This window comes from Erythrolamprus reginae, unplaced genomic scaffold (genome assembly GCF_031021105.1).
Source record: "Erythrolamprus reginae isolate rEryReg1 unplaced genomic scaffold, rEryReg1.hap1 H_7, whole genome shotgun sequence".
In the NCBI taxonomy this organism is placed as follows: domain Eukaryota; kingdom Metazoa; phylum Chordata; class Lepidosauria; order Squamata; family Dipsadidae; genus Erythrolamprus; species Erythrolamprus reginae.
Window position 1 is genome coordinate 977,167 of NW_027248528.1, and position 10,754 is coordinate 987,920.

The window sequence follows — 10,754 nt, forward strand, 5'->3', positions numbered from 1 at the left end:
CAAAACCTGGGTAGGCGTGGCTGGGGAGGGTCATGTGACTCAGTGGGAGTGACATCAAGTTGGCCACACCCACCCAGGTTTTGTGGCTCCCGGTGTTTTGCTTTCTCTGGGAAATGGCTCTTTTGGACCGAGTTTTTTGGGTTGCACTAAGCCAGTCCTACCCGTGCTGACAGAGGGGACCTACTCAGCCAAAGAACTCCAACTATCGGGATCCAGAAAAAGAGCCTCCTCTCTTGTAACACCTGCCCTTTGCAACATCCTGTTGCAATCTGCTTTGGTGTCAGACACCCCCCACAGCCACATTTTGGATTATGATATTGATGCATTTTTCTCATTATGTTCCTTTGTTATTATTTTATTGTTCTACTATTTCGCTTCCATTCTGTTTACATGGTTTTCAATTTGAGTTCCTTTTTTATCAGTAATGGCAAATCTTTTTTGACTTGAGTGCAAAAAGGGTGTGTGTGCACGCAACAGTGTGCTTGTGTGTGCCCACGCCCTAATGCAATGCTCTCCCCCCATGCATGCGCATACACACACACTGCCCTCCCCCCACATTGCCCTCTGTGCATATTTATATGCCTCACTGAAACCTCCGGACCCCATTGGGCTGTTTTTTGCCAGGGTTTAAGAGGCTTTCCTGAAGCTTGGGGAGAGCAGAAACGGCCAAAAAGAAGACAAAAAATCAGCTGACCATTGCACCCATGTGCGCTGGAGCTGACAAAGGGCAATGCCTCGCGTGCCCTCAGATATGGCTCCATGTGCCACCTGTGTCATAGGTTTGCCATCACTGCTTTATATTATTGTTAGACCAGCCCCATGGTGAGATAAGTGGCAAATAAATTGAACAAAACCATGTTTCCGCAAATATAAGGTTCATCCCGAAAATATAAACTAGCTTGATTTTTACGTGTGCACCTAAAACAAGCCTTACCCCCCAAAATAAGCCCTAGTTAAGACCCCACCCCAATTAAGTGCCTTTATAATGCTTTTATAATACTTTTATTACCGTTTAAGCTTTACAAAAGCTGCTAATCATTGATTCCACACTGTAAAATATCATAAAACATACTTTGTATTTTTTACTTCCTCTCTCCTATAATCTGTTTCCTTGTGGAAACGTACATGCCTCAGGAACTAGGAAGTGAAACTTGTGAATGCTGTAGAATTAAGATATAATCGCCTGATATCATATATTCTGTACTTGTGATTACCTTGTATTTTACCATGTATTGGTATTTTCAGTCAATTTTATTCTTTTACGTCCCTTTTTGTATGCACGCAAGCATGTAACCAGGGGTGGGCAGCAGGCAGGACGGGGTGGAATGCAGTTCCACTGGTGGAAATGAAGCTGCATGCACACCTCCAGCTGACTTGCGGCAGTAACTTCCTGGATTACCGGTCTCAGCTCGGCTCTCCTTTTTTCCCCTGCTGCTGCTGCTGCTGCTGTGTGCTCCTTGCTTTTTTCCTCTTTCCTCCTTCCTGGCCTCGGACAAACTTCCCTCTCTCCTGCCCGGCTCCCCTCCAGCCTCACACGGCCACCTCTCAAGGCCAGGAGAGCCACGCCGTGCCGAAGCAGTCTGGGCTGTGGTTTTTCCCCCTTGCGAAGTCCTCACTCGGGCCACAGCTGAGATGAAAAGGCATCGTTCGGCAATAACAGTTCACTTGAACAATAATGATCATTCAAGCCACTCCCACCTGACCACATGACCATCAAGCCACACCCACAAAATAACCCACACCCACAGTGTGGCAGTAAAAATTTTGGCTGCCCATTACTGCATGTAACCAATATTATTGGTCCACACTATCATACGCTTGCTTATCCTGCTTTTCTGGAAAGGTATAAGAATCCAAACTAAACTGTTACTGGTTGTTCAGATTGTTCTTGTCTGATTTCTGAACCTTGCATGCAATAAACCTGAGTTACTTCACCTCCACATACCTGTAGTCTCTTATTTCCTTGAACTGGTAAGCCTGTTTGTCCCACAACAATATGGCATCTGTCTGTGAGTGGTTGCAGATGAAATTAGGCAGCGGCACAACAGGTATCGAGATGATGATGATGATGATGATGATTATTATTATTATTATTATTTATTAGATTTGTATGCCGCCCTTCTCCAAAGACTCAGGGTGGGGTGTGGGAGGCCTGGTTGCAGTGATCCTAAGGTAAGCAGGTAAAGACATCCTTCAAAAATATGACCTGCTGCTTACTTTGGGGCCCAAAATAAAATAAGACTGGGTCTTATTTTTGGGACAATACAGTAGTTAAAAATAAATAATCCAGGGAGTGAGTTGCTGCTGTTTTTCTCCCAGAAACAAATTCCTTCATTTTGTAGGGCCGCACGACGGCTCAGTGGTCAAGATGCTGAAATTGTTGGCTGGAAGGCAGACAGCCTGGCTTCCACACCCAAGCGCTGCGCACAAGATGAGTGCCCATCTTCACTTAGTTCCTGCTCACCTAGCAATTTGAAAGCATGTAAATGCGAGTAGATTTAAATAGTGGGGGTGGGCTGCTGCCCAGACGAGGGGGAACGCAGTGGGGTAGCGAAAATGGAGCTCCACCCCAGAGCACCCAATTTGCACAGAAAGATGTTGAAAGAAAACGCAGGGGGTCCTGCATAAGCCACGGCCACAGTGTGGTGGTAAAAATGTTGGTAACCCTTCACTGATAAATAGGTACCACTTTGGCAGGGAGAAAACGGTGACATCATGCTGGCCACAGAAACATCTTTGAACAGGGTTGGCTCACAGCCTTGAAAAAGAGCTGAGTGCCGTCGCCTTTAGTCAGCAATGATTAGCGGAATAAAATCTACAAGAACTTCTTTCTTTTCCATCTGCTCTACAGCTGCCATTCTTAATAATCCCCTATTCAATTATTATTATTATTATTATTATTATTATTATTATTATTATTAATTAGATTTGTATGCCGCCCTTCTCCGGAGACTTGGGGCAGCTCACAAGATACAATATAAACAGTGCAACAACAAAGTGTTTGGAAACTTCAGATGGTGCAGAATGCAGCTGCGAGAGCTATCATGGGCTTTCCTAAATATGCCCATGTTACACCAACACTCCGAAGTCTGCATTGGTTGCCGATAGGTTTCCGGTCACAATTCAAAGTGTTGGTTATGACCGATAAAGCCCTTCAAGGCATCGGACCAGAATATCTCCAGGACCGCCTTCTGCCGCACGAATTCCAGCAACCAGTTAGGTCTCAGAGTTGGCCTTCTCCGGGTCCCGTCAACTAAACAATGTCATTTGGCGGGACCCAGGGGAAGAGCCTTCTCTGTGGTGGCCCCGACCCTTTGGAACCAACTCCCGCCAGATATCAGAGTTGCCCCCACCCTCCTTGCCTTTTGTAAGCTCCTTAAAACCCACCTCTGTCGTCGGGCATGGGGGAATTGAGACTTTCCCTCCCCTAGGCTTATAAAATTTATGCATGGTATGCTAGTATGTATGATTGGTTTTTTAAATTAGGGTTTTTAAATTAACTTAAATTATTGGATTTTTTAATATTGTTTTATTGTTGTTGTTAGCGGCATAGAAATCTAATAAATAAATAAATAAATAAATAAATCTAATGAATTAAAAATTACAACTTAAAAAATTTAAAATTATATTAACCAATGTTGTGCTTGCTTTTAGGGATCAACAGGAGGGGTGAAATTCAACCGCTTCTATCTGTCTCATGGGACGGCATGAGGCTCCGCCCACTTGTGCAGATGTCATGGCGACCTTTTTCTTGCGATGATTTTCAAGCTCTGTGCATGCATGGAATGCTTTGAGAATGCACAGACAATAGCACGTGCAAGTGAAGCATGCACATTTGCGAACCGGTTGGGAAGGTAAATGAATTTCATTCCTGATCAGCAGGACTTCAAAATATCTACAGGCCAACGTTTAAAATTAATGTTTGAATACTAGCAAACATAAAGCCCTCCATCTTTACAATATGTTTAGCCATATGCAAAATAAAGGAAAACTGTTAAGAAATACAAATATTATATATATCTGTGTGTGTGCGAGTGTGTGTAAAATTACATAATTCCTCCTCATCTCAGTCAACGAAGCAGTGGAAGTGACGTACTGGTGCCTGGAGGCTGTTGGGGTCTGGATGGGTGTCAACAAGCTCAAACTCAACCCAGACAAGACGGAGTGGCTGTGGGGTTTGCCTCCCAAGAACAATTCCATCTGTCCATCCATTACCCTGGGGGGAATTATTGACCCCCTCAGAGAGGGTTCGTAACTTGGGTGTCCTCCTCGATCCACAGCTAACATTGGAACACCATCTTTCGGCTGTGGCAAGGAGGGCATTTGCCCAGGTTCGCCTGGTGTACCAGTTGCGGCCCTATTTGGACAGGGAGTCATTGCTCACAGTCGCTCATGCCCTCATCACCTCGAGATCCGATTACTGCAACGCTCTCTACATAGGGCTACCTTTGAAAAGTGTTTGGAAACTTCAGATCGTACAGAATGCGGCTGCGAGAGCTATCGTGGGGCTTCCCAGATTCGCCCACATTTCTACAACACTCCGTGGCTTGCACTGGCTGCTGATCAGTTTCCAGTCACAATTCAAAGTGTTGGTAATGACCTTTAAAGCCCTACATGGCATTGGACCAGAATACCTCTGGAACCGCCTTCTACCACACAAATCCCAGCAGCCAATAAGTTCCGACAGAGTTGGCCTTCTCCGGGTCCCGTCGACCAAGCAATGTCGTCTGGCAGGCCCCATAGGAAGAGCCTTCTCTGTGGCGGCCCCAGCCCTCTGGAATCAACTCCCCCCAGAGATTAGAACAGCCCCCTCCCTCCTTGTCTTTCACAAATTACTCAAGACCCACCTATATCGCCAGGCATGGGGGAACTGAGATACCTCCCCCAGCCTTTTATATTTTATGTTTGGTATGTATGTGTTGTATGGTTTTTTTAATTGTTGGGGTTTTATATACAGTATCTTTTTCTTTTAATATTAGATTTGTCTTACTGTTATATTGTCTTTTACTATTGTTGTGAGCTGCCCCGAGTATTCGGAGAGGGGCGGCATACAAATCTAATAAATAATAATAATAATAATAATAATAATAATAATAATAATAATTATTATTATTATTATTATTATTATTATTATTATTATCTCTGACATCCTGATATTTGGGCTTATAGTTTCTACCATTGTCAGCCAACATGAGCTTTGGCCAAGACCAGGCTGGGAAGAAACTATTAGTAATAATTTATAGTTCACAGAAACTTTTGCGGTTGCACTGCCACTCACCAAAGATCAATAGTCAGACAATCTACACACATACACGTGCACACACACTCCTACATTTTTATTTTGGAATGCGGACTTACACTTACAGCAGCAGATGTTCTGTGGCATCAAAGGTGATTCTTAACTGATTTTTATCTTACATAAACTTTACATCCTCTTGCACGAGGGTGTAAAAAAATTGTGGTCACTCATGGAGAGGGGGGATGCCCCAACTGTGTTATATTCTTAATGCCCCCCATTCCTACTGCTTCCTTTCGAGGTTCAAGACTTTTGCATCCCCCTTTTCTGTGCATACAAACACAACTGGGAAGAGGGAGCTGATGTGCAGCTTCCCATCAGGTTTGATGTCCAGGGATTCATCTTCAGATCCAACTGCCCGATCTGTGGCCATTCCTGATACATATTTAAAAACAGGTCTGAGGCATTCCTGTGTGCCCTTCTTGGGTATGGATTAAAGAAGCAATTTGTTTCTTAAACTGGCTTTGCACTACCTGCCTTGCCTTGGTTGGTGTGAACAAGCTTGACTGATGCTCAACTGCCAGGCAGACTGCTGTAATCCCTGCATCCGTGTTTTCCAGATTTGAGGGCTGTAATGCACTTTTTATGGAGCTTCTGCTAAAGGCAGTTCAGGAACTTCATCTAGGGTAGAGCATGGCAGGCTAATGGAAACCATTTAATGGTCTTGCTCATCATCCATTTGAGAAATCTGCATAAATTGCCGATTAGTTTCTCAGCTCAGTTCAATACTGGATCCCCCCTCTTAACTCCCTAATTGCTGCACTTCAAATGATCCATGGAAAAAAATTCCTTCTGCAAGAAAATAATTTCTCCTCCCACTCCAGTCTGCTTCTTCAGATCCTATAAAGTGATTCACTTCCAGCAGAAGTAAATATTTTTTTTTCATTGGAAGAAACTCTTTAGATTGCACAACCAGATTTTCTCCCAAATTGCTTTTCAAAAGTGAGTTAAGACTTTGCCCAAAAGATATTCATTATGGCTTCTTTGTTTTTGTTAGCCCTATGCTTGACACACGATTGGCAATTTTCTATCTTTATACCTATCTGTTATTTCATTATTGACATGTACATTTTGTTTTTAAAATAGTAAAACCATCTGAAGTTTTATAAACACTTTTAGGCAGCTGTTATTAAATAAATAAATATAAACAAGATATAATTGGTGGGATATTTCTTAAATGAACTGCTGGACATCAAGCAAAGCATCAAAACTGATTCTTGATTCTGCTTCTTCTGATTCTAATAAAAAAATATTATTAGAACTGAAATCACTTGAGGGAAGGTTAAGAGGGAGAGAGAGGAAGTAGTTGGAGAAAGGTAGAGGTTGGGTGGAGAGAGGAAGGAAGGATGGAGAGAAGGGAAGGAAAGTAGATGGGAGAGATGTAGAGAGTAGGAGGGGAGTGATAGAGGTATTGACATGAAAATAAAAGAGGTCAGCTAAAATTATATAACTGTATGTTATGGATATGTTTTTAGGGTATATGGATTGACACATGTATGAATATGGAGTTAAAAAATAAAAAAAAACTATTTTGAAAAAGACTAGGAGTTATAATTTATTAGACTTGTATGCCACCCCTCTCCGAAGACTCGGAGCGGCTCACAACAAATTATTAATTGTTCATAAATTGTTTCTTCATTCAGTCATTCGGGATAATACTCACCCCGACTCTGAGCATATTCGTTCTAAGGTACAAATGTGACATCACTTTTGGTGCAAATTGACTTTCAAATTAAAAAGAAAAACTTAGTTGTTTGTAAAAAAAATCGCCATTGTACAGTTTTAAGGATTATGTCAAAAGGTGAAAATAATACAGTAAAGAAAAATATTTGGTGCAAGAAAAGGATTCTTTAAAAAAAGGCAAAATTCTGTTCAAAAAATGCACCTTAGGGAAAGAAAGTCTATGCCTCTTCAGGTTTTTTTCTAAGTTCAAAGTGGTGTAGACATGGGACAGAAATAAAGAACTGAAAATGAGAATCAAACAGGAATAAAAATTGATGGATTTAGCCATCCCTCCAAGTTTACTTAACTCAAATACTGTATAGTTATTGCCTTGTAAATGTATTGCAGAACAGATTAATTGTAAAGAGGGGAACTCACTGAGTCAAATGAAAAACATTTGGAATTTGGTACATTTTTTCCTTACTGAAAATTGTCTTGAAGGGTGTAAGCTTCATCCAAAACTTAGATTTTTTTCAAAAATCCCATTTTACTATTCTTTCTTATAAATAACTCAAGGTGGTGAACATACCTAATACTCCTTCCTCCTCTCCTTTTCTCCACAACAACAACCCAAGGGTGGAATCAGTCAAGGGCTACCAAAATTTCTACTACCACATTGTGGGGGTGTGGCTTATGCAGGACGCACTGCATTTTCTTTCAACATCTTTCAGTGCAAATTACGTGCTCTGCGGTGGAGCTCTGTTATCACTACACCACTTCATTTCCCCCCCGTCCGGGCAGTAGTAGACCCCTGGGTGAAATGCTCCTGGTTTTCTAGTGCCTGTCGGTCATTGGAGAGCTGGTTGAGAAGGGAGTGTGGGAGGGCTCTGCCCACCCACCCAGGTGGCGCCATTTGGGTTATTTTACCTTTTGTGCATGCGCAGAGTGTAAAAGAACCCAAACGGCAGTGTCCAGGCAGGTGGGCGGAGCCTCACACTCCCTTCGCGACCAGCTCTCCATGACCGACAGACACTAGTGAACCGGGATCATTTCACCACTACAACAACCCTATGAAGTGGGTAAGGCTGAAAAAAAGTGACTGGACCAAAGTCACCCAGCCGGCTTTGGTGCCTAAAACAGGACTAGAATTCTCAATCTCTAGTGATTGGCCCAATGTCATCCAATCGGCGGTTTTAAAATTTTTATTTATTTATTTGGTTTGATTTCTATGCCGCCCTTCTCCACAGAAACAGACTTTTGTGCATAAGGCAAGAGTAGAACTTATTATCTCCCATTTTTTACCAGGTGTCTTAACCGCTAGAACAGGAATGTCAAACTCATGGCCTGCAGCCCGGATGTGTCATGCGCTGGCCACGCCCACCTAGTTTAGCAAAGAGAGAAGTCGCGGATATGTCATGTGACAACAACATGACGCTGTGAGTTTGACACCCCTGCACTAGAGCAAACAGGCTCTTTTATTATTTATTTATTTAGCCTTTTAATATCCTTGTTAATTGAAAAGGGTAGTACCCAGATTCCAATTTTTTTATCACCACAACTCTTCTCTCAAGATCCATAACAGCCATTTTAGCAAAGATTGTTTCAGATAATCAGGAATTATAAAGGGAAGTTTACATCTAATAAAAAAGAGAAACCAGGCATTATGTTACAGAGCCACGACTTGGAAAGAGATGGGCAGCACAAAATCAGACGTTGATCTAATACGGAATACATGATCCGCAAGTTAACAATATATTCTGGAATAGGCAGAAGGGTGAGGTTGTTTCACGTCATCCTTAAACCATCTTAAATTCAGAATCTAGTTAGTATACTAGAATGAACTAGGTTTGGTTAACCATGGCATATTACATTGGGCTAAGTAGTTACAAATAGTACCTTGCAAATAACAATTGCTCATTAGCAATATATTCCATAAAATAAAGCCTTCTAAGGGTTTAATGCAGCATGTGCATTAAATGATGTTTAAGCTAATGTGATATAGTTTCTAACATATCCTGTTCAATCCTTCCTGGTGTCAAAAATATCCCACCTGGAAATTCTGAATGGTGCAGCCTGAACACATCTAGAGGATGCCGAGATAAAGAAAGAACTGTATACACATCTACCTATCCTACAGGACCCAGTCAGGCTTATTTCTGAATTCAACATCAGAAAAAAATAATCTTGCCAATGAGTATGTGATGCTTACAATGTGGCATTTTATACATCTCTGTATGCATACATATGCACCCTTTTATAAACAGGCTAAAAAAATAACCACTATTGCTACAACAAGTAATTATATAGTGCATGTCTCCAGATGGCAGACTCTAGCTTTTTTCTGACACACTATATAATTAACATACAATCACCAACTTCTGATGCTGGCACATGAATGCCCTAATTGATTCTCTGATTGACACAATTCTCCTTTAGAGAAAACCTTCAGATAGGGAAATCCCCTGTGTATAAAAAGGCATACCGACATACTGGTCATCTTATTAGCAGTGTCGGCAGCACACACAAAACAACTACCAACCCATTATTTATTTTGTATTAATTAGTTGGCATACATTAGTGACACTTGGCCCGGTAGTGTACAACTGTCCCTTTTCATTACTTATACTGTACACATTCACATAAATATCTGACTTGTCCCTCCAAACTTCAAATGGCAAAAAGATAATCCCAAAGGATGCCTCCATCTTTCTCTAGCAACACTGACTGGGAATTCCAGTAGTTGAAATCCACATATCTTAAGTCGCTGAGGTTGGGAAGCACTACAGGATAAAAGGCATGCCCAGCCCAATCTTGGTATCTTCTCTCCTTTAATCAGATGCAGTTCTATACATTTTGAATTCACCTGTTTTATTCTCTGAGGCAGCCCTAACTCAAGCTTGCAAAGGGATTCCTAACAATAAAGCCACATTATTTCATAGAAAGGCTTAAAATTTGGTGGCATTTCAGCAGGTCCCTCTCGCACAAGGAATAGAAAATGTCTGAGTATTAAGTTATGCAAGTTTTTATCATTTGGGATGGAGAACAGGTCCCAGAGTCATTTATCATAGAAGAAGCACAATTGTACATTGGAACTGTTTCTTCTTATTAGGAAAAGAAAACAACCCCCCCCCCCAACACCTGACACAAAGGTGGGATTTGTGATCCTCAACATCCTCTCCCCCCCCCCCCTCACATTCTCTCTTTTGGCTGGGTTGGTTGGAGCTGGTGTGAGTCCAACCTCTGTACATGCTTTCCATCCTAAGCAGATGCCCGTTTCTCTACTCCCCCATTGACTGGAGTAAAAGATTGAATGGCTTGTATTGATTCCCTTTCCTTTATGGATATACAGTATTCCCCATAGCCACATGGATTTTCTCTTTCCTCTGTCCTGACCTCTGCCTTTTCTCCAAACCAGCCCCCTAACCATTGCCTGGGCATGGTACATATCTCAGATCACTCAACATCATCCAAGCTCCCGAATCTATTGAACCGGCTGTCTCCCTTCTCCCACACACTCCCCCTTTTCTCTTGGGGGTGAACTCACTTCCACAAACCCTTTGCTTTGACGCCTTTCTTCTCCGTCGTTCAACCCTCTCCCAGATGATCTGGCTTCTACCATGGACAGCTCCTTAGGAGCCCCTCTTACTTTCCGCCGCCGCCCAGCTCCCTCTTCTCTCTGCTTTACCTCGTGGCTACTGCTCTCTCTCCACCAAGTTGATTTCTTGCTCCCTCCTCCGGTCTACATGCTTATTCGCTATCCTCCCCACTTTGCTACCTTCAGGAAAGCCCTGATGTC

General features: G+C 42.3%; 1 protein-coding gene across 1 annotated transcript in view; it reads left to right on the forward strand.

Moving 5' to 3' along the window:
* The window catches only part of LOC139155851 (CDP-diacylglycerol--inositol 3-phosphatidyltransferase-like), a 37,483-nt gene extending 33,658 nt beyond the window's left edge, over positions 1-3,825 (forward strand). Inside the window, exon 6 of the mRNA XM_070731185.1 lies at positions 3,655-3,825. Within this exon, the coding sequence (XP_070587286.1) occupies positions 3,655-3,794 (140 nt within the window). The 3' untranslated portion in view covers positions 3,795-3,825. The remainder of the gene's footprint in view (positions 1-3,654) is intronic.
* The last annotated feature ends 6,929 nt before the right edge of the window (positions 3,826-10,754 follow it).